This window comes from Pseudophryne corroboree, chromosome 6, assembly GCF_028390025.1.
Source record: "Pseudophryne corroboree isolate aPseCor3 chromosome 6, aPseCor3.hap2, whole genome shotgun sequence".
Taxonomy (NCBI): domain Eukaryota; kingdom Metazoa; phylum Chordata; class Amphibia; order Anura; family Myobatrachidae; genus Pseudophryne; species Pseudophryne corroboree.
The window spans coordinates 291,810,251-291,835,560 of record NC_086449.1 but is presented as its reverse complement, the minus strand read 5'-3'; the positions used below and the strand labels follow the sequence as shown (position 1 = coordinate 291,835,560).

Sequence of the window (25,310 nt, the reverse complement as noted above, 5' to 3'; positions counted from 1 at the left end):
TTAATTGGCGCCAGGTGATACTGTCTTTTTATATATCCACTCTAATGCTTCAGATGTGCTTTATGTAAATTAGCGCGATGTATGTTTTAGTTATGGTGTTTGTATACTTTGTTTCAAACATAACCTAAAATCTGCCTTTAGCGAAGTATCAGGGGAAATACTCTTATGATTCTCCACCCACAAGGTTTAGTCTTCACATTATCCTGACAGCCTGAAATCCCGATGGGCACTGGAGAACAGTAACCCTAACGTAACCCCCCCTGCAGAATAACCCTAACTCTTTTGCCTGCAACCTAAACCCAACCCTCCTGGTATACTTACATTCGGGATTCCAGCGCCAGTATTCTGCTCGCTGGGTTCTCTACTACATTCCCATGATATGTAGTTTAGAATCTGGCTTAAAATCAGTGGTTTTGTATTATAACTTCTACTCTTTGATAGATTTCTTCTTTCTAGGCTGTCAAGTTACCTTGTGGGTGTAAGTACTCAATTCATGCAGTTGCAGAAAAGGAAACGTTTTATATATTTTTTAATGGATGTATTATTCGTGTTCAGCTACATGTTCAAGCTGCAAAATGAATAATTAATTTTACCCAAAATGGAGTTTATTTTCTGGGTCCAGGCAAAATACACTTTTCTACAGTACTTATCTTTGTTGCCGTGACCTTGATCCAATGATCCAGCACAGGTCTTGTACCAACCCTTGCGCGATTCAAACTACTCTGCGAGCCTCCAACCTTTACTAACTGTCTGTTTGAAGTGGACACACTGTATTAGGAAAGCAGGGAATTGCTGAATCAGAAGATAAGTTTGGGTGAAGTTCTTATTTAAATAAAAATACATTGGCTATAAACAGTAATGGGCTGCAAGTTATCTGTTTTGACTTTTTATTTATATGCATCAAGCCAGCAAGATCTACTGCATGGGGAAACATTGTGAAAAAGGAACTGCTAGTCTCTTACCATAGGCTAATCTGTTTACACAGGTCTGTGATACTGCTTTCACATAGCAATCACAGGTCGCACCCGGGAATTGTACCCGGGTCCTTCCCGGGTGCGACCCGCGATGAGACACCTTTCAGACTGGCAACACGACCCAGCAATATGCCGAGTTGGGTTGCCATTGGGGGCGGGAGCGGAGGCTGCGCCAGCATCATCAAGGGCAGAGGCGGTGCATGGAGATGAGATCACACCACACCTGACCCAGGAATAACTGTGCCTTATTCCCGGGTTGAAATACCGGGTCGGGCGACCCGGGAATTCAGGACTTACCCCTTTCACACACATCCACCCGGCAATTTACCGGTATGAAAGGGGTATGAGTTACTAAGCTTGGCTTTCCAGGTAGAGGGCACTTCACAAGTCTAGCACAAGGTTTAATTAATTGATGCTTTAAATAAGTTTATTTATTAGATTGAGTGGCTCAATTACAACTTCAATTATAGCGTCATTCTTATGTTAAGGCCCACCCACACTACAATTTTTTGCCATAGTTATGAGCGATAACGACGGATGTGTTCAAATCATTCTAGTGTGTACACCGCAAACAATGCACGCACCCGTGGTCATTGGAAGCAGGTTGTCAGTCGTCCATGCATGCAGCTCAATCCCAGCAGAATAGATCGTTCGTCCTTCAGATCGTTTGTAAAATCACTCAGTCTGTACACTCAAACTCGTTTGTCAGGGAGTTCAAGGGAAATTGCTCATCTTCCACATTCATCTTCCACATCTTCCAAGTCTTCTAGTGTGTATGGGCCTTTAGAGTTACTAGAATCTAATGACCAGTAACAACTTAGTGTCAGTCAGTAGTGAAGAAGTACAGAAGTACAACCCACAAAGATTGGCATAAACTCCACTTGCATGAAATACACGTATACATTGTAGCATTTCATGGTCATTTTAGCGCAGAATAATAAATAATGCTAGGCACGTAAGAAAAGATTAAATGACCATGGAAAATCACAATGCACATGCTCCTGAGTAAACCGTTAAATAAAAATACAGTAAAATGTACAGTAGGTGTGTGTATTAAATATTCAGTGTTAGCCGCAAAAGATGTATGTATCCCAGAAGCGCTGATGTTTTAGGACAGTATTGTATTTAGAGAAGAAAGGAAATCCTCTTAGCATTTGTCATTCTATGTTATAGCAAACACATTAAATTGGTTATTATGATTAGAATTATCATTATTGTAAACTATATTTTAAGTCTACACTTAAGAAAAATCTGTAATTTTTTAAATCTATTTCCATCTTATATTTCTCTTACGTCCTAGAGGATACTGGGGTCCATTTAGTACCATGGGTTATAGACGGGTCCACTAGGAGCCTTTGGCTCTTTAAGAATTTGATAGTGTGTGCTGGCTCCCCCCTCATACCAGACTCAGTTTAGAAAATGTGCCCGGAGGAGCCGGTCATGCTTAGGGAAGCTCCTGAAGAGTTTTCTGCATTTATTTTCTATTTGTTATTTTCAGGCTGGTCTGGTTGGCACGAGTCTGCCTGCTTTATGGGACTTAAGGGGGTGGGGGGCAGCCCAACCTCCTGTAGGGTTAATGGTTCCGTTCCCAGTTGACAGGACATTGAGCTCCTGAGGGAACCATTCGCAAGCCCCACCATGGCGAGCGTACATTCCCGCAGCACGCCGCCACCCCTAACAGAGCCAGAAGAAAGAAGAGTGGTGAGTGTTATGCCGGCGTCCGGTTAGCGGGTTGCCTGCTATTATGGCGGAATGAGGGTACGGAGTGCAGTGCTGAGGAGCAGGCTGCGTCTCCATGCTCAGATCAGAGCAGGCTGTACCGCTATGAGGCGTGAACTGAGTCATCCTATACAGTACCCACACTGGCAAATACGCTCTCAGGGACTATGTCCCACTGTTGAAGAATCTAAAACACCTCATCCCGTTTAAAATAAAACCAGGAAGACCGTGTGCCATTAAGGGGGTGGGGCTTCACTATGAGCGGCTCACCAGCGCCATTTTCCCTCTACAGTTCCACACAGACAGACAGGCAGGGAAGCGCAGCTTCTCCAGAAGGACTCCAGCTTACCTCAGCGGTACCAGGTGGTCATAGTAAGGGGGGAAGGGGAGCGTTATTAGAGTACTAAGCCCCTATCAGGGTACTTAGTCTGCGACCCAGCTAAGCTTGGCATTAGCACTAAGGGCACGGTGTAGCTGGCTCATATATACTCTGTCTCTCCCTGGAAGGGCTGTGTGTGGGTTAACTGTGTTTTAGCCTTTCGTGTGTGTGCGTGCTTCACATTTACAATGTCAGGCAAGGAGTGTGTTTCATGCACGGCAGAGTGTCTTTCTTCCTCGGGGGGATAGTACACATTCTCAGGTTAGTGGGTCCGAACCAGCATTGTTGGAATTCCTTAAAGGGATGATCTCAAATATTTAAAATAAATTATCCCATAATGAAAGAGACGCAATACTTAAGGCAGTCTGTGGATGGCCTGATGAAAAGATATTCAGTTCCTATACCGGCGTCTCAGACCCCTACCATTTGTCTGCAAAAGCGTACACTGACCCACATCCTGCAGGCTGACACTGATGACTTATCAGACGCAGAGGAGGGTGAGGTGGACTCAGGAGGAGGTGATGCTGCGCTGTCACAAGGAATACAGGCCCTGATAGAAGCTATTAGAGATGTCCTGCATATTCCTGATAAGGTGACGGAGGAGGATGAGGCCACAGGTGAAACGCGTAGATCAGCCACGGGTCCGGACTTAGATACTGTCCTCCCGCGGCACAAGCTCCATTCAGTCTGCCGGCAGACAACAACACGACTCCGTACCCCGGATCAGCCCCCGCTCCCACGCCGTCAAAAAAGAGCCTTCGAGCTGAATATAGGAGACCGCATGGACGAGTTCGGGCAAGCACCCCCAGCACGCTACGAGCAGCGGCATCCAACAGGACACAGAGGGTCCCCTGGACGAGTGCAGATACAGCACCGTTCTGACTACGAAGACTGTGAGTAACAACATAAACTGAGACATTGTATCCACCTGCACAGAAACCCCATTTGGACAGAGACACTGTAACAATATTGTTACATTCCCCAGGACCTTTACTTTTTTTGTTCATAACTCAATCTGGTATTCTTAGAACTACCTCACACATCAACAAATAAACTATACATATGTATATCAGTGGATAGAGTAAAACGCACACTAGCGTATCTACCCATCTCTATAATCATCTGTATTCTTTCCATCTGGTACCTTTTTCTATTCACCAAAACCCTGAGTTTTTGTCTTTTTCACCATTTGTCTTTGTCTGTTATATGTGTATACCGGTATTTAGAATTTTTAGAATTTTAACTGTTATATAATAAACATATATGTTATACCTATTTAGCATTTAATTATTTATTCATTATTTATCTACATATTTATAAATAAAACAAAAATTAATTCAACAATTTCGAGCTGTATGTGTGATATCAAGCAAGCACTGGGAGTAATATATTTTCTGCATTGGTATTTCTCCTATGTCAACAGGTTTCCACAGGATAACATTGGGATATGCTTGAGCGTCAGCGGATTGGCACCAAATCGATCACGAGCTTTGTGGCCTCCCAGGATGCACCGGGCTCGTCCATATAATCCCACCCACCGACTCAGTCAAATCAGTTGTTTCCAAAGCAATTAGGCAGGAGCATTATGCTGAACCCTATTCAGGCGAGAACACACATGCACACCCTTCCATGCAAGAGGGAAGAGGTTAGTGAGTATAAAGATTCTCAAATCAGGTGTGTCAGGGTGGGATCCCTGGGTGTTATCAACGGTAAGTTCTAACCATAACGTATATTTCTCCGGCTGGGTCCACAGGTTATCCACAGGATAACATTGGGATTTCCCAAAGCAAATTTTTAGTGGTGGGGACGCTCCTGATTGGACAGGAGAACCTTTCACCCGAATTCAGCGTCATGTGAGGCAAAGGTATCCAAGGCATAATGTCTAATGAATGTGTTAATGAAAGACCATGTGGCTGCCTTACATATCTGTTCTGCTGAAGCACCATGTTGTGCTGCCCATGAAGGACCTACCTTACGGGTAATGTGAGCAGAGACATTAGCCGGAACAGGGAGATCAGCTTGAGAGTATGCTTCTGAAATCATCATTCGAAGCCATCTTGCCAGCGTCTGTTTAGTAGCAGGCCATCCTCTCTTGTGAAATCCGTAGAGAATGAAGAGAGTATCTGTCTTTCTGATGGCACTGGTATGATCTACGTAGATTCTTAATGCACGGACTACGTTCAGCGACGCGTCTCCCGATACCTGAAAAGCCGGGACCACAATTTCTTCATTGGAAGATAACCAGACTTAGTTTTGAGAACAGCTTTATCTGGATAAAAACTCAGAAAAGGAGACTTACATGATAGTGTTCCTAAAACCCTTCTAGCTGATGCCATAGTTAGTAGGAAGAGTACTTTAGCTGTTAACCATTTAAGATCCACTTTTTTTAGTGGTTCAAACGGAGCCCCCTGAAGGGCTTTGAGAACCAGACTTAAATCCCAAGGTACTGCAGGAGGAACAAAAGGAGGTTGAATGTGCAGCATTCCCTGGAAAAAAGTATGCGCATCCTGTAAAGTAGCAATTTTCTTTTGAAACAATACAGTCAATGCTGAAACTTGAACTCTCAAGGAAGCCACCTTCAAACCCTTATCCATTCCTGCCTGAAGGAAATCTAAGATTCTGGATACTCTGAAAGATTTTGGATCCATATTTCTTTCACTGCACCAATGAATATAGGCTTGCCATATTCGGTGATAAATGCGAGCAGAGGAGGGTTTCCTTGCTCTAAGCATTGTTTGAATTACCTGTTGTGAAAAACCTCTTGACTTCAGGATAGAGGTTTCAACAGCCACGCCGTCAAAGCTAGCCGATCCAGATGCTTGTGACAACAAGGACCCTGCATTAGTAGATCTGGACGTTGAGGGAGCAGAATTGGCGCATCCATCGACATCCTTTGCAGATCTATGTACCAATGCCTTCTTGGCCAAGCCGGAGCTATTGGAATCACGGCACCCTTTGCTTGCTTTACTTTCCTCACCACCCTGGGTAGCAGGGAGATTGGAGGAAACTGATATGCCAGATGAAATTCCCATTTCACTAACAGTACGTCCACAAGGATCGCTCCGGGGTCTTTTGTTCTTGACCCGTATGCCGGAACTTTGTGGTTCAGACGGGACGCCATGAGGTCTATCTCTGGCAACCCCCACTTGTCTACTGAAGTCTAAAACACTTCCGGGTGTAGAGACCACTCTGTTTCCTGAATGGTGTGCCGACTGAGAAAGTCCGCTTCCCAGTTTAGGACTCCTGGAACGAACACTGCGGATAATGCTGGTGATGGAGTTCTGCCCACTTTAGTATGTGACTTACATCCTCCATTGCTCTTTGGTTGCGAGTTCCTCCCTGATGGTTGAGGTATGCTACTGCCGTTGCATTGTCCGAGCGGATCTGGACTGGTTTTCCTTGCAGAATGTCCTTTGCCTGAATCAGTACCATGTATACGGCTTGTAGTTCCAACAAATTTATTGGCAGGCAACTTTCCTCTTTGGTCCATTGTCCCTAGAACCATAATTTTCCGTACACTGCTCCCCAGCCCTGAAGACTGGCATCCATTGTCAGGATCTCCCAATCGGATATCCAAAAGGGTCTCCCCTTGTCTAGATGGGATGTCTGTAGCCACCAGGCAAACGACCTTTTTACTTCTCCCGGAAGTACCATCATTTGTTTCCTTATTGTCTGATGTACTCCATTCCATCTGGTCAGAATCAGATGTTGCAAAGGTCTTGAGTGGAATTGTGCATATTCCACCATGTCAAACGTCGACACTATCAACCCCATCACTCACATTGCCATGTGAACTGATATTATTTGACTGTGCAACAATTCCTGAGTCATTAACTGCACCTTGGATATTTTTCTCACAGGGAATTATTCTCTGCAGACCTGAATCCAATACAGCCCCTAAGTGAATCATCCGTTGTGACGGAATTAGAGACGACTTTGCCCAATTTATGAGCCATCCATGTTTCTGTAGACAAGTTATTGTCTGTTGGAGATGGTTCAAGAGTAATTCCTGGGATTGTGCCAGGATTAAAAGATCATCGAGGTATGGAAAAATTCTTATCCCCTGCTTGCGAAGATAGGCTGCCATAACCACCATGATCTTGGTGAATACTCTGGGAGCTGTGGCCAACCCAAAGGGTAAGGCTTGGAACTGAAAACCTGAGGTAACACTGATGGGACAATGCTGTCGGCACATGCAGGTAAGCATCTTGTAAATCCAGAGATACCATGTAATCCCCTGGTTCCATGGCCAAAATTATGGAACGTAATGTTTTCATATGAAACCTTGGTACCCAAATGTATTTGTTCAACATTTTGAGATTGAGGATGGGTCGAAACGACCCATTTGATTTCTGGACCAAGAATAGGTTGGAGTAAAACCCCTTCCCCCGTTGTTCCCCAGGTACTGGGACGATTACTCCTGACTGAAGCAACTTGTGAACTGTTTCTTGCAGTGCCATGGCCCTTAACTCTACGCGAGACGGGCTGGTACAAAAAAACCTTTTTGAATGGGAAAACATAACCCCGAGATACCACTTCTTGCACCCAAGCGTCTGTTGTCAACAGCTGCCATATGTGTGCAAACTGAAGATGATGGCCCCCCTACCTTGGAGTCCCCCAAGTGGAGGCCCGCACCCTCAGGCTGATGGTTTCTGTTCTGGTTTGGAAGCTGGCTCCTCTAGTGGCCCACTGCTTCCTTGTTTTACCAGACTTATTGTACTGGGTTTGCTTAGGTTCATTTTTCCCTTTTGTTTCACCATGCCACCGAAATGGCCTAAGACCTGAACCCAGTATAACTGGCAGGAAATTTAACCTTCTTGGGTTCAGCTTCTGACTCCAGAATCTGTCAATTCCTTACCAAAAAGAATGTTCCCAGCAAAAGGCAAAGCTTCCAGAACCTTTTTGAATTCTGAATCAGCTTTCCATGTACGTAGCCAAATTTCTCTGCAAGCAGCTACTGTTAAGGCTGATGCTTTGGAAGCAATCGTACCCATATCCATTGCTGCTTCTTCTAGAAATAGCGCAGCCTGTTTCATATGGGCTATATGAGACTCCTGCTCCCTAGTAGGTGCTAAAAGCCCATTCTCTAATTCTTCAGCCCATTCAACTACTGCTTTTGCCATCCAGGCTGAGGCCATAGATTGCCTTATGACTGCCCCTGACAGAGAAAATATGTTTTTCAAAAAACCATCCACTCTTCTGTCTGTGACATCATTTAATGATGTTGAAGGCAAGGGTAAAACGGATTTTTGCACAAGTTGAATGACGTGCGTATCTACTTTAGGAGGCACTTCTCTTTTTAAACAGACCCCAGTTGGAAAAGGGTAGTACGAATCCCATTTCCTTGGGATTTTATATTTCTTATTGGGCGTAGCCCAAGGTTCCTCTATAATTTCCGTCAGTTCTTCTGACCCTCGAAACTCCACCCTAACTGTTTTGGGACGTTTAAACACAGGTCCTTTCGTTTTTACTACTGGCTCAACTGAATCTTCTAGAGACAGAATAGCCTTCATTGCTCCAATTAACTAAGCTATATCTTCTGAGCTGAAGCCCTCTATTTGTCTATTTGTTCTTCATAAGGCGAAGTAGAGTATATGGAGTCATCATCTGTTGTATCCTCCTGTGTAGCCTGTGAATTAGATGATATATTTACCCACGGTTTATCAGCTTGTTGACTTGTAGAAGCTGTAGGGTCTATACCATAAGATGGGAGCTGCATGTAAGGGTTAATCGTGTAACCTATTCCTGCGGTTGGAGCTGCAGGGGCCAACCTGTCAGCTATACTGGATAGTCTGTGCAAATATGGCCCAAGGTGGATCTATTTGTTGTTGAACAGGGATCTGCCTAGTCTGCTGAAATGAAAAGCAATTTGCACACAACCCATTATTTCCCAAGGATTGAGTTATTAACCCCACCTTGCAGGATAAACATGTTTTAAGTGTTGGTGTTACTGTAGTAACCTCGTCACCTTTGCCGCTCTTAGACATGATAATCAACTCTTCCACAGTACTACACAATCTGTGACTGAACACACTTTATATTGCATAAAAAGTGATATCAATCTGACCCCAACCCAAGCACCAGCATTGATGTTCAGAAAAAAAAAACACTGACAAACATATATAAAGTCAGCAATCACACTAGCAGTCAGCCACATATTATTAGTCATATGAGCATATTATCAACTACAAACACATTTCAAGTATGTAGGCGTACATCTACTGTTATCTGTATTATACAGTTATTTTAGTGTATTCAGACGCATTTGCGGAGAAAACTACAGCATTGTTCAAAACTCATATGCAATAGGCACTAAACTTAACTATTCATACTCTTATAGTAGATAGAATTTTAATGCTGTATAACCCTTACTCTGTAGAGTGGGATACAGGGAGACTCACCCCACTTCCAGGATGATCAATACGTTAGCAAACCACCGAGTGGATACAGACACTACTAGTGTACATTGCCGCCCCGGTATTTTTATTGGACACAGACGCTCATTGAACGTTAGTGCATGCAGACGCTCCTGTCTGTGACTCAGTCTCTTAGCGGTCAAACTTTAGTGTATACAGAGGCAGTGCCATGCTGCGACCTGAGACGGAAGTGAGGCAATCATTTCATGGCGGGAGACGCTCTGTAACTGGTCAGGAACTGGGGGGAGGGGCGACCAGGAGAGCGTCTGACTCCCCACTGCTGGCATCAACCCTAGGGATCGCAGCCTCAAGCTAATCCTGGCGCCTTCTGATCCCTAAAGCCTAGCGCTAGAGCACCTGTGGTGGTGGCGCTCCAGCTACTGTTTGGTAGTCTCCTCCCAAATCAGTGCGGCTGTGTCCGTATTCCCCCTCTAAGCGGAACCGAAGCCTTACCTTCTCCCCGTGCTCCGGCCACAGCCTGGTAACGTCTGCTGGACCTGCTAGTAACATCCGACACAGACGCCCGTCGAGACAGCACTTGTACCGTGGGTAAGCGTTGTTGCGACCCGGCGGAGATGTGTTGGAGCGACTCTTTCCAATATGCATGTAAGACGCTGTTAGGAAAGTTCACTCAAAAAAAGGTAAGACTATAAAAATAAAACAAAAAGCTCTTAGGGCTGCCAAACACAGCAGCTCTGTGGCCATGGTCCAACTCCTGCTGCACCAAACAAAAAACTGATTTGACTGAGTCGGTGGGCGGGATTATATGGACGAGCCCGGTGCATCCTGGGAGGCCACAAAGCTCATGATCGATTTGGTGCCAATCCGATTACGCTCAAGCATATCCCAATGTTATCCTGTGGATAACCTGTGGACCCAGCCAGAGAAATGGTCAAGTCAGGAAACCAACCTTCCGATCAACATTCTGGAACTAAGGGCCATATACAATGCCCTTCTGCAGGCGTCACATCATCTTCAAGATCAAGCCATTGATGTTCAGCCGGACAATGTGACGGCAGTAACTTACATAAACCGGCAGGGCGGAACGAAGAGCAGAGCAGCAATTTCGGAGGTAACAAGGATTCTCCTCTGGGCAGAAAGACACGCTATGGCGTTGTCAGCAATCTTCATTCCGGGAGTGGACAACTGGGAAGCAGACTTCCTCAGTAGACACGACCTCCACAGAGGAGAGTGGGGCCTTCACCCGGAGGTGTTCGGGTGCTTAACACGTCGGTGGGGGTTCCTCAAATCGACATGGCCTCTCGTCTCAACAAGAAGCTCAAGCAGTATTGTTTCAGGTCGAGAGACCCACAGGCTGTGGCGGTGGACGCTCTGGTGACTCCATGGGTTTACCAGATGGTGTGTGTGTTTCCACCACTTCCATTGATCCCAAGAATTCTCAAAAGAATATAAAGAGAAAAGATTCAAGCAATACTCATTGCTCCGGACTGGCCAAAAAGGGCCTGGTACGCGGATCTACTGGAGATGCTCTTAGAGGACCCGTGGCCTCTACCTCTTTGCAAGGATCTCCTGCAATAAGGGCCATTCATCTATCCAGACTTACCATGGCTACGTTTGACGGTATCGTAGTTGAGTGTCCAATTCCAGCCCGGAAAGTGATCCCGGACAGGGTTATTCCAACTTTGATACAAGCCAGAAAGGGGGTAACGTCTAAACATTACCACCGTATTTGGAAAAAATACATCTCTTGGTGTGAAAACCAGGGAATTTCCTGCGGTGGAATTTCAACTGGAACGTTTTCTCCTTTTTCTGCAGTCGGGGGTGGACCTGGGCCTCTACTTTTTCTCCATAAAAGTCCAGATTTCGGCCTTGTCCATTTTCTTCCAGAAACGATTGGCTTCCTTCCCGGAGGTTTAGACATTCTTGAAGGGTGTTCTGCACATCCAACCGCCCTTTGTGCCTCCCACGGCACCTTGGGATCTCAACGTGGTGTTGTAGTTTCTACAATCAGAATGGTTTGAGCCTTTACAGGAGGTTGACGTAAGTTTCTTACGTGGAAAACAGTCACACTGTTGGCCTTAGCTTCAGCAAGGCGTGTGTCGGAACTGAGGGCGTTGTCTCACAAGAGCCCCTATTTGATTTTTCATGAAGATAGAGCTGAACTCAGAACTCGTCAGCAATTTCTTCCTAAGGTGGTGTCTGCGTTTCATGTCAACCAACCTATTGTGGTTCCGGTGGTTACCGACACCTCTGCTACTTCAAAGTCCTTGGATGTTGTGAGGGCTTTGAAGATCTACGTGAAGCGGACAGCTCGTCACAGAAAATCAGACTCGCTGTTTGTTCTCTATGATCCCAATAAAATTGGGTGTCCTGCTTCAAAGCAGTCTATTGCTCACTGGATCAGGCTTACTATCCAGCATGCTTATTCTACGGCAGGTTTGCCGGTTCCAAAATCTGTACAGGCCCACTCTACTAGGTTGGTGGGTTCTTCCTAGGCGGCTGCCTAGGGTGTCTCGGCTTTACAGCTCGGCCAAGCAGCTACTTGGTCAGGTTCTAACACGTTTGCTAAGTTCTACAAGTTCGATACTTTGACCAAACTGAAGGTCCCCAGATGCCAATCCGTTCTGCAGGAACCTCCGCACTCTCCCACCCGGTTTGGGAGCTTTGGTACATCCCTATGGTACTAAATGGACCCTAGTATCCTCTAGGACGTAAGAGAAAATGGGATTTTAATTGCTTAACGGTAAATCTTTTTCTCGTAGTCCGTAGAGGATACTGGGCGCCCACCCAGTGCTTCGTTCTTCCTGAACTGTTACTTGTTAAGTACTGTTGTTGGTTCAGCTGTTGCTGTTCCTCATCAAGTTTGGTTAGCATGGCTTTCCTCTTGTTTTGTGTGTGCTGGTTCGAATAGACTGAGTCTGGTAGGAGGGGCATAGAGGGAGGAGCCAGCGTACACTATCACATTTTTTACATGCCCAAGGCTCCTAGTGGACCAGTCTATACCCAATGGTACTAAATGGACCCTGGTATCCTCTACGGACTACGAGAAAAGGATTTACTGGTAGGTAATTAAAATCCCATTTTTCTAATAAGTCTAGGCCAATGCACCAGGGGAACTGTAACAGCATAATGGTTGCAGGCTTGAAGCACCTAGATATGTCTGCGATACAATGTTCACATTGGCTTTTTAGATTGACTGAACTAATAACATTCATTACACTGAAAATGAAAAGCTACCATTGAAAATATTGGACATGGGATTTCATGTTTTTGGTAGTTTTCTCTACTGATACGGATATGTACTGCAGCTTGGAAGATAAATGTTTATCCTTGTCAACAACTGGACTTTTAGTGTTTTTGCAGCTGTTATTTATATGGAGTACAGCGCTTGTGTTGTCATAGCAACCAGGTCACTCAGCACCATGTTTTTGTCCTGGCCAAGATTTGCTATCCCTTTTTGATTTCTGGCGCTGGGGAGAAAAGCATTGTATACAATTGTAATTTCCCATGGTTTCCTTTTTGGGAAAGAATCAAAACTTGCTAAATATAAAAACAAAACAACAAAAAAAAACTGCTGGTCAAGTAACAATATTTATATTCTGTGTAAATGAATTTACATTGTGTGTGCCTTTGAGTCCCGCAGCCAATGTAGTGTCTTTCACTTTTCCTAGGTTTCGCAGTCTGACAACAGCCTTTTTCCGAGATGCAATGGGATTCCTTTTGCTATTTGATTTAACAAATGAGCAGAGCTTCCTGAATGTCAGGAACTGGATAAGTATGTTCTTGAGTGATTTCAGTGAACCTCACATTGTATTTGACCTCTAGTGGAACATTGCTTCATATTGTTTTAGACAGCAGTTACCAGTAACAATTGGTAATTGAACACATGAAAATCTAGATCTGAATTCAAATTAAGTCGAGGCCCATGCAGTATCAATAATAATATTGGCAGAATTCTGACGTGCTTATACCTAGACATATTTGCCCAACATGCTTATCTGATGCCTTGCTTTAGGGAAATCTTGCAATTTATGCGCCATAAGTAATTTTTTGCATAGCTCTGCAATAGGAATGGGAGGTTTGGATCGATGTTGAAGCCCAAAGTCCAAAATGATTGGCTTGCAGTGAGCAAGTGGAGAAGTTGCACGTAACAGCCAATCACCTACTACCTATCATTTTATAGAATGTACTTGATAATTGTTAGCTATAAGCTGATTGGTTGCTATGTCAAATTCTTTTTGTCTAGTTTTCCACTCTTTAAAAGGTTTAATATATTACCCCCATAAACTGCCAGATGCTGTATTAGTTTTAAGCTTGTGGTCATATTACAGTTAGTATTTCCTGAAGTATACACACAGTATAAAAGAACATTTGTAAGCAATTTCTGGCTTCTTTGCTGTTTTACACAACTCTCAACATCTACTGGAATGTTGGAATTGTAGTTTCAGCACAGAGGCCTAAACCTGTAAAGTCAGTCAGAAAAGAGGCTAAGCATGTCTGTGGGTTTACTTTTCAGTGTGAAACTATGTGCTGTTTGGTTTATTGCTGCCTACTGTATCTGCATATTTTATTTGTTAAAGGAAGCTTAACAAGCCCTGTGGTATTTCTTGTGACAAATAACTGGGAACACCCTCCTCTTCTGCAAACACTATGTTGTCTAGAGAGAGGCTAAATTCCCACCCAAGATCAAGAGCTGCAGATTAGTTATGGAAACAGCAGCACAAAGAGAGCGCAGAACTTTCACCTCATTTGTCTTTTGTATTTTTAAGTATCTGTAACAAATAGTTTTGTGTTGCTGTATTGCACGGAATGAAGGCAAATATAACTTCACATGCCACCCATACTATCGTGCCACATATTTGCCATTTAAAGTGACGTGTGCTGTCTTTTGTATTCTTTAGTCTTTGAAACACCACATCTTCAGGCTTTCCATTGTTTTACTACTAGTGTGTTTTAGACAAATGGCCAGTGCAGTATTCCACAGTTTTCCTAGTTAAAGCATAATCATCTTCTTTGTGGTGAAAATTGCCATTTATCAGATGTGTATATTGTAATACAGGTTGAGTATCCCATATCCAAATATTCCGAAATACGGAATATTCCGAAATACGGACTTTTTTTGAGCGAGAGTGAGATAGTGAAACCTTTGTTTTCTGATGGCCCAATGTACACAAACGTTGTTTAATACACAAAGTTATTAAAAATATTGTATTAAATGACCTTCAGGCTGTGTGTATAAGGTGTATAAGAAACATAAATGAATTGTGTGAATGTACACACACTTTGTTTTATGCACAAAGTTATAAAAAATATTGGCTAAAATTACCTTCAGGCTGTGTGTATAAGGTATATATGAAACATAAATGCATTCTGTGCTTAGATTTAGGTCCCATCACCATGATATCTCATTATGGTATGCAATTATTCCAAAATACGGAAAAATCCCATATCCAAAATACCTCTGGTCCCAAGCATTTTGGATAAGGGAGACTCAACCTGTACATACACTGGACATGCCGTTTTCCTTTCAAAAGGGAGCTCTACATGGGTTGTTTCTGCATTTCAGCCAGATAGATGTAGATGGCCAAATTTAATAAGTTTTGGATGGTTAGCCAGCACCTCTCTATACTTCTGGTGTAACTGGTGACCAATGGCAGCTCCAGAGGTGGGGCTGCAGCGCAGTCTGAATTTCAAATGAAGCCACACCAACTGCCACCATACAAAACTGACTCATTGGCAGTTGGTGTGGCTCCTCCATTTGAATTTGGACTGCACTGCAGCCCACCTCTGGAGCCGCCACTGCAGGTGACTGATATTAGTGTGGTCAGAAGATGATAGCGGTCATTTACTGATTTGGGTTTAGCAACAGGTTTCATAATGATTGTTTTGTTACTGGATAGCACAGACCTTTTGGGATCCAACACTCTGCAATATCTGGCCATTTGCCTGGTAACTCTGCAGCTTTCGTGCCCAGCAATTATTGTTTTACATGCATCAATTCCATCAGAAACTTAAAATAAAACCAACAGATTTCATAAAATAGAAATTTATTGTCTGGTGCCTATTAAAGCCACCGCGTCTGCAGCAGTTTTCAGCCGCTGGATTTAAATGGGCAATTCAATTCAATATAAACATGCCTGCATTGTCATTTTAAATTCAATAACTGACGCCACTGAAGATGTGATGTTGTTGAAAAGCACCACATATGAAACTTTGCCCCATGACCTATCTGCATAGTCTCTTCAGGTGTGAGCCTAGAGGCTCAAGGTCCTTGATGCTAAATGTACCCACGAGCATCCATCATGCACTTTACTACTGTATATTACACTGTTTGTACTTCTCTAGATTCACTGGTGGCTGTTGTATAAAGCAGACCCCAAATTGGTGGTTAGTATACAAAGCAGAAGCCAAATCTGGTTGCTTGTGTGCAAAGCTGAGCACATCCTGGCTTATTAGTCTGTTTAACTGAGGCCAGGCTGCAAACTGCAATTACCAGTCCTTACTGCAAACCTTTACTGCCACCAATGGTAATATTAGATGATGGAACATCTTTACTCCTTTTCCTATACACAGTGTTAGTTGCAGTTTGACTGCAGGCGTTTGGGAGCAGTGACTGGCTGTTGATAAAAATGGAGGCACCTTGGTGCCATTTTTTTTTGGGGGGGGGGGGGGGGGGGTAGGGGGGACGTGCCAAAGCCGGCGACTGCGTCTTCAGTATCTTATTTATGGCGGACAACCCTAAGGTTGCTCAGATGTCCAATGGTCCATGCAATGTTCTTGGTCTGAAGCTGCATCTTTGGACGCATGTAGCAGATTTGAGAAGCCAGTGGTGGGTGTCTTATCGCAAATGATGGCACTTGCAAGATTTGCATAACTTCTCATTGGTTGCGTCCAAAGACTGCACCACATACTTGGGTCATGCCCAGTATGGGTTATCCTTTTATTATAAAGAACAATTTAGAAATTGAATTGTGTAATTGTCCCCAAAGTATTTCAGTCAAAATCTATTCTCCTTTTCATGACTTCTGAAAGTGGAGGAAAGCGCTATGTAAATAAAGTGTATTATATTAATACTATAGTACATGGATTGCATGTACTCTGTGGCATCATTTAAATGTCTTCTGCCAAATAGAACAGGGATAGACTCAATTAGGAGCAAAACAGTAATTGCAAATCTTATAAAGTAGCCTTTTTTATTTCATCTTGCCCATTGTCAGAACAAAGAGAGGTGGTACAAAACAATCCCAATATAATTACAATTACGAAACGTCCCACTTCCCATCTGCGCTCTCTTAATTCATTAAACAAAGTTGTAAAAGTATTATAGGCGGCTATGACATTTACCCTGTTATCTGGGTGCTGAGCCTGTGGTCATCCAACATTCTTCATGGTTTTGTTATTTACACCAATGAAAACTGGAACATTTATTGCTTGATTTAGTTCAGTCATGGTTGTGACGGGAAGTGTGTTTGACCCTTCTGCTGATAAAAGAAAAAAGAAAAAAAAAGCCTGTTGTCCAAGAAAAATGACTTTGCAGACTGTTTCAGGAGATTGTAGCTCTAGTAGGCATATATAAACTAAGGTGACACTAAACCGTAACCACTATTAGAGGGAAACTGTATCTTCTTTGCAACTAGGCCTTATATTAATGTATTTGTTTAATCTGTACACATAAGGACAGATGGTTCTCTGCACAGGAAACTATGCATGTTAGATTTCTTGTCATGAGAGTTAGCTGTCCATTGATTTCCTGGTATGCCATGCAACAGTACCACCTAGTGGCTAAAACCACACATTATTGCAGCACCATTCACTTCTAAACATTGCTTTTCTCAGACATTGAAACTTCTTGGTTTTGATAAACTTGAAGAGATACACAGTTACATTCAAAATAAGCACGAAGGGGGAATTAAATTCCAGGTGAAGGGTGCAAATTGCTGCTGTTGCAGTGTTTAAACACTGGAAATGTCACAGAATCTTGCACCTTTCACCCACCCAGCTAAATGCCATATTAGAGCAACAGTGCTCGCTACCCTATGGAGCAGTGAATACTTTTTTGTTTGAGATCGGTCTGCCATGCACGCTGATTTGGCCAGGTGGATGTATTCACCTGCAATTGAATCCCCCTCCCCCCTCCTTTAGTCTTTCTAAACTTCCTAAAGGTAATTTGCTTACATCCAGGGAATGCAGCTGTTTTTATAGTCCCTTCAAGTTAAGTGTAACCTAGAAAGAAATACGATAAGGAATTCCTATCACACTTTTGCATTTTAACATTAGCAGAGAAGTGCCGGAATGACCAATTACTTGCTTCTCTTACTAGGCCAGCTGCAAATACATGCGTATTGTGAGAACCCGGATATTGTGCTATGTGGAAATAAAAGTGATCTTGAGGATCAAAGAGCCATTAAGGAAGAAGAGGCCAAGGAATTTGCAGAGAAATATGGGTGAGCTATTTCCTTATATTGTTTTAGCTCACAAGCAACTTGCCTACTCCGTCTTATGGGACCCGGGATCCGTCCCGGGACCACAAGATGCCTGTGTTCCTTGAACAGTTCACGAATGCTTAATATCATCAAGTTATATACGTTAGTAGTTAGGAAAAGAGTACATGCTCATTGAAGGTGTTTATAGTACAGGTATGAGAGCCTGGTGATCTCATGCATTGCTCTATATATTGTTATTACAGCTCCCATAAAAAAACTTTCCTTTAGGTCACTAGATTTAGATTTAGTTTGAAAATTACCGCACTAAAGAAATATCAGTGCTGGAACTTCATAAAAAGTGCAGAAAAAAACAATCTTTAAAAAAAGTTCATGCCTCCAGTTTTTGGTGACCCTGCCATATCTACGGTAATAAATCAGTGTCCTGATAAACCTTTTCAGTGGAATTATATCACTAATAGTGATGTTGTGGATTCCTGGCATGGGATTTTTTTTTAAATAGGCTTGGAAATGGTAAAAGTGCACTAATCTAAGCTACAATTCCTGACATGGATGATTTAGCTGACAATAAACAAGAAAGCACATATAGAGGTTTGTAACCTTAAATAATGTAATATTGACTTTTACAGGATTTTCAGAGCTCTTACTGTAGTTAAACAAAGTCGCATCCACTTTAAAGGGGTAATTCAGACTGCATCGCTGCAGCGCCAGTGATCGCAGTCTGAATTACTATGAAGCGGGAGAGGGCGTGCCAATGGCGTTAGAACGACGTTGGCGGGGCGCGGTCCGGACAACGAATGCATGTCTGGACTGTTGGGGAGGGCGGGCCGCGGCAACTGCGTGACGTCACGCAGCCGATGCGACCCAGGCCACAGCGGTTAGCTCCCTCCAGTGTGCAGGAGCTGTGCTGGCAGGGAGCTACTTGTCAGGTATAAAAGCATCACCGCCGTGCAATGCTTTTGTACCTGTGCGGGAGAGGGGGGGAGGGCCTGACATGCGGGACGGACTAGCACTGTGCTGGGTGTCTCCCTGCATGTCAAAGTAACTGATCGTAGATCTGCTAAATTTTAATTACCCCCTAAGTTTTGTGTCGAGTTCACGTGGATGTTGCACATGTTTGTTACGTTGGCACCACCTTGTGGACAGTGACTAAAACTACTTGCTTTTCCCGAAATCATATTTTCAAAATGTATCTGCCACAACTTTGCGCAAAATATAGGTCAAAATTTTTAAGCACACGTATATTTATGAATTGTTATGGGGGCAATGAAATTCTTTGTTCACCATAAGGAATCTGCTTTCTATTTGAACGATTCAAAGAGTAAGGCTTTATTTGATAAACTGATCTATTTGTACTCAGGGCCGTCTTTTCATATGGGTTCAATGGGCTCTTGCCCAAGGGCCCCTGGAGTATAAGGGCCGTAGGCTGACAGCTGAGGGTCCCCTCTTTCCAAGGGTACCAGATTTTTGGAAATCGGCCCTAGGGAACCAGAGATATCCTACTTCAAAGCAGTGGACCCCATCCAAGCCTGTTAATTGCTTTTCCCAGCCAGATATCTCAGGCTCTGTATGACTTAGAGTTTTTCTGAGGGTACATTTCAGAAGCTGGGACTCTCCCCTTTTGGTGGACACTGGCAGCTTGTCTCTACTATGCCAAGAACCAGAGATATCAGCCTTCAAGCAGCTGGTCCCTGCTCCAGCTCCACATGCCTAATATGCAGTTTTATATATTTGTTGGTGGATTGCTCTGGCTTCTGAACTCTGATCCCCAAATCCCCAGTATCTCCTGACAAGTGGGACACTCTTATTTTTTTTACCCCATTCAAAGCTAAGAAATCTTTTTCCAGGAACTGGAGATATCTGCAGTCAAGCAAGCTGCTGTCTCACCAGAAAATGATGAATATTAAGCCCACTACACTATTGACCCCTCCTTTACGTATTAAACACCCCCTACCACCCTGGAAGTCATGTACCGGCCCCCTTCATTCAGCCCAATGCCCCTTCTACAGTTTAGTGTTCTCCCTCCCGCCCCATCTACCACCATCTGTGCAGTAAAGGAGCAATTAGCAGAAATTACTGCTCCAGATCCTACATGCTGAGCGGAAGATAGAACACCCCCTACCGCCCGCGGGACATCAAAGCTGCCGCTGATGGCATCCTCCATCCATGGAGGATGGGTAGGGGCCCCAGGGCATTGCTGTGCTCAGGGGTCCACACTGCTGTTAAGATGGCCCTGTTTGTACTGTGGATGCGCTGTTGTGGGGATTTTTTTTTTTTTTATACTAAACTATTTCTGCTTTCTGTTGGTATTGTTGGTAGGCATGCATGCTCTGTGTACACCAATAGAAAATGATGGTTATATGATTCAGTCTCATTTACAGTGTTCCAACAAAAACATCTGAACCGCTCCAAATTTCAACTTTCTGCTGAATTTATGGAACTCAGAGCAGTTTTTTTTTATTCTGTTCTTGCTTGTACCATTTACTGTATATGCCCCTTCCTTCCTCAGAATCCCCTACTTTGAAACAAGTGCTGCAGATGGGACAAACGTGAATAAAGCAGTGGATACTTTACTGGACCTGATCATGAAGCGCATGGAACGGTGTGTGGACAAGTCTTGGATACCACAGGGGGTTGTACGGTCCAATGGCCACAGCTCTACTGAGCAGTTACATGAGGACAAAGACCAAGCCAAATGTGCCTGCTGAGACCACCCTTTAATATAAATCCTAACCAAGATCCATAATCCCGCCCTTAATTTTAGAGTTCTACGGTCATAACCTCAGAATATAAAGTGTTTGTTTGTATTTTGCAAACCTTGAGTTCTGCTCAGAAAAAATGTCATTATGTCAGAACTTAATGTTACATTCCCCAATCAGCAAGGTGCAATATGGCTTTTTATTTTCTTTGCAAGGAGAATGTTATTCAAGACTGCATTTATAGACACTTACAAGCCTGTTGCTCCTGGCTGTGTTTAGCCTTTTATAGTACAGTTTTGCATTATGAATTATTCTGTCTGCAATGTTGCTACGTTCTTCCTGAAAATTATTATTATTAGGATTCTTTACATGACCTATGCCAGTCAACATATGTTTATGTGCATAGCTATTAATGCATAAATTATATATAAAATTTCTTATGTTTCAACAGGAATTTAGGGCAGAATAAAAACCAGCAAAAATTCTTCAGGGCTGGTGCTAAACGATGACTTTGTATGTGCCATATGTGCTTTTTGGGCCCCTGTTGTTGGATAGAGACAGTTCCGCATTGGTCCTGGTGAGACATGCTGCCACACAAGAGCTCAATATTGCGAGAGGCCAAATTAAAATAAATAAATTCTGGGTTGGAAATTCTTCACTTGTTCAATGGATAACAATTATAATTATTTTTGATTATTTTGTTTTTCACTGTTCTTTGGTGGTGGCTGGGTGTTAAGCTTCTTTTTTTTACATTGAGTTAATAAATATATATATATATATATATATATATATATATATATATATATATACATATACAGTATATACACATTACAGAAATCTCGCTTAGCCGTCCATTGTGCTGAAATGTAAACCTACGTACAAACATGGCTTTGAGAAGATCTTTCTAAATGAATGTACTTAGATTTTTTTTAACCAACATTTTGTGATCTGACATACAGAAGTAACTTGAAGCCATAGTCTTAAATTAAAATTTGCAGTTTTATTTATTAGCTGGGAAATTTCACAGTAAAATATGGGTCGTTAAATCGTTCTATGGCATTAAAACGAGTGCATTCCTTTTTGAGGTTGTTGTTTTGTTTTTTTTACATCTGTAATACAGCATAGAAATGTCACAGTCCGCATTATATTTTATACCTCTCATACCATATTATCACGGTATTGTCTTTCCTATGCACCAGGCGGTACAAGAAAGTAGTGAATCACCATGGCACTGGAGATGCGTAGGTTGCTACAGTCTTACATATGATAAAACTGTAACAGTCCAAGTCCTAATGACACACTTCCAATATATTGCAGCTGTGAGCTGTAGGCCAGCTGTGGCCATTCAAAGCCATTGCTTCTTTTTATCCACCTACTGTAGCCTTAACAAAATGTTTATCAAGTATATTATGTGTGTTGTATAAGGCGGCCACATATATATAAAATTATGTTTTTCCTAATCTCTTCCTTTTTGATGTGTGTATTCATTATATTCTGATAATTGTCTGCAATAACCTGACTGTATCATGAATAACCCATGTGGTGTTTTCTGCTGGCAGCCGTCGGTTATGAGTGTTGTATACACATACACAGGGAAATGCGCAAAATCTAAGTTTTTCATGATTGTACTTTATGAAAGATCTATATTTTCCGCTATTTCCTAATTTACAAGATGCTATTCATTAAGACCCGCAAAATGACTGCTACCAAGATTCATGATGGCAAGTGTGCAAAGAAATAGTAAGGGTGTACCAAAACCCATTAGAGAGCATGGTGACAGGAGAAACTGCACCGTAAGGCCGTGTACCTACCACTTTGTTTCTTACTGCTGGTAAAAATGCATAGCAACAATGTTTGACACACGTTTACTACATTTTGGAGCTCACTGTGCTCTTAAACTTATTTAATAGAACATAAAAGTAGCTTCAGTTTGGTGACATAATTGTTGCCAGTGTGAAAACAGTTGACATGTATTGTACAAACATTAAAAATGAAGAAAGTGCATCTAATAAACACAAGGGGGTATGAGGCCTAAAGAATTCATGCCTAATGTTTAGTTATAAATGACATTTACTATAACTTACGGCATCTGACTAAAAATTGATAACATGCAATTAGTGTTCGCACTGACCAATTAGTATGTACATTTACATTGTGATCTGTGCTTTTCCAGCTGTTGCAAAACTACAGGTTCCAGCATGCCATGCAGTTGTCAAGACATGCTTGGTCTCACAAGTGTAAAACCACATATTGCTTAACTATACAATTGTAACTTCTGGTGGTGCCAAAATGATTGGAGAGAGGTTCTAAACCTTCCCACAAGGCCTTCCGATAACACCTTTTTATTTGATCACAGGTTGGAACAAAGACCTCCAGGACAACGACTATTCCTGATATTTTAGATAAGTAAGCCATAGTTTTGTTACCGGTTAGTCTGATGGATTCAAATTTGACTAAACACTTTATTTTATGCCTTGAGTAGCATTTTATGGTGGCGGTAGTACTCTGTGCAGTTCTCCCTTATGAAGACTAGTAACCATACAGTAGGGCCTGAGTGCTCTACACCAGGGCTGGCCAAATCAGTCCTCAAGATCTACCAACAGTTCACATTTTCCAGACCACCTAGCTGGTGCACAGGTGTAGTCATTACCAATTAAGATGTGCTGCATTCATTCCTAACTGACAAGCCTACAGATCTCCAGGAGGCCTGGAAAACATGACCTGTTGGTAGATCTTGAGGACTGGTTAGGCCAGCCCTGCTCTACACTATTAGGTCCAGTTCATGTCTTCCAGTACTCAATCTGTGCACATATTTCTGAGACCTGTATGAGTATACATAAAGTAACTATAGTCAAAGGGGGCATAATTATTTGCAATATGCAGCTGCAGATCACATGTAATTGCGGTGACGCAACATTGATCAATGTTGCGGTGTGCCCGCACTGTTCCAGTGCCACATTGCACATAACTGAGTTGGTCCCATAGAGTCCTGGTGAATAACCAACTTCAGTGATCTAATGCTTGCATTATTACAGTGCGGTGCATTGTATGATATAATCTTCAAATTGCTATGTACGGGTCTGTGCTAAACGTATTACACCTGGTGCTTTTTTCAGGGGATCTGTAGCTTATTACATCGGGGTAATAGATTGGATTACTTCCATACACTTTACATTGGCGTAATAAGCATTACCAACATAATTGCAGTACTCTTGTTTTCTTTCAGCAGGTTTATTCCACCTTAGTGAAACTATTATAACGCAGGGTGGTGTTTGAGAATGTTAGTCCTGCTAAATACAGTATAGGCTGCATACCACATGCCCATTGTATAATATTGATGAGTGCCTTTTCATAGCAGTCATCCAAGGGGCTTAGGGCGTACCAAATATTAAATAGTCTTTAACTACTTTCCAAGATATTTTAACAAGTGCTGTATTTGCACTTGTAAATGAGAATGTATGTTTTGCACAGCTCAAATGTCGTATTGAACCAGGTCATGTGGTATCTTGGTTACAAGATGAAGACTGTGCGCCTATTTTTTTTAATGGTCTGAAATTTAAGATTTAAAGTGAGATTTAATAAATACTTAAATGGCATATTTTGATGATGTATATTGTCTTTAACCAGATGCATTACAAACAATGAAGTATATTAAAATCTATTATCAAATAAAGGTGTCTTGCATTGTTTCAGTTTTTATAATTCTGTAATCTTCACTTTAGTTGTTAATTTAAAGAAAAGTGTTGCTTCAATCTGTAATTTCTGTGACATGAACATTATTACTTATGTAGCACTATAGAGATAATGGGGGTCATTCCGAGATGATCATAGCGGTGCTAAATTTAGCACAGCTACGATCATTCACACTGACAGACAGGGGGACGCCCAGCACACGGCTATCCTGCCCCCGCATGTCAGTGCCGGCTTTTCCCCCGCAGAAGTGCAAAGGCATCGCACAGCGGCGATGCCTTTGCACTTCAAGAGTAGCGGCTGACCAGCGCAGCTTTAGCGTGCTGGCCGGGAGCTACTCATCGCTCCCCGGCCCGCAGCGGCTGCGTGTGATGTCACGCAGCCGCTGCGACCCGCCCCCCGTTCGGTCCGGCCACGCCTGCGTTGGCTGGACCGCGCCCATGAAACGGTGGCCATCTGGCATGCGCAGTTCTGACCCGATCGCACCACTGCGATAAACTGCAGCGTGCGATAGAATGACCCCCAATAAGCAGTCACATCAGTCCCTGCGTCATTGGAGTTTGCACTCAAAAGTCCTTACCACCAGTGGTGGATTTCACTAGGAGCTGCAGCCCCCCCCTTACATAGCAGTGGCTGCCCATTGTAAGTGCTCCCTGCTAATCACAGACAGACAGGCAATACCAGGAGAAGGCCACGCCCCTGCTATAACATCCGCTCTATCTGCAGCCAATGCAGTCCCTAGAAACCTGATTGTTTTGTGCGCGTGCACTGGACCGTGATCCCGCACATGTGCACGTTTCAAAATGGACTGGCAGTGGACACCAGTGACCAGACCCTCCTGAAGATAAAGGCAAGAGCTGGTGTGTTTTTGTCAGAAGCTAATTAACCTACCAGTATGTTTTGTACTGTGGGAGGAAACCCGAGGGCCTGTAGGAAACTCAGGAGACCATCCAAACTTCACACAGATAGCAATGTTTTTATATAAAATAAACATCCATATAAGATACTTATTACACACTTAAAAATGTATC

The 25,310-nt window shown here is 43.0% G+C and overlaps 1 protein-coding gene across 4 annotated transcripts in view; it reads left to right on the top strand.

Moving 5' to 3' along the window:
- Positions 1-24,262, top strand: part of RAB27A (RAB27A, member RAS oncogene family) — a 164,891-nt gene extending 140,629 nt beyond the window's left edge. For 3 of the 4 annotated variants that reach the window (XM_063926121.1, XM_063926122.1, XM_063926123.1), the window contains 3 exons: positions 13,121-13,224; positions 17,770-17,893; positions 20,400-24,262. In XM_063926121.1, coding sequence (XP_063782191.1) covers positions 13,121-13,224; positions 17,770-17,893; positions 20,400-20,598 — 427 coding nt within the window. In that variant the 3' untranslated portion in view covers positions 20,599-24,262. The remainder of the gene's footprint in view (positions 1-13,120; positions 13,225-17,769; positions 17,894-20,399) is intronic. The other variant, XM_063926124.1, reaches the window with a different exon arrangement.
- The last annotated feature ends 1,048 nt before the right edge of the window (positions 24,263-25,310 follow it).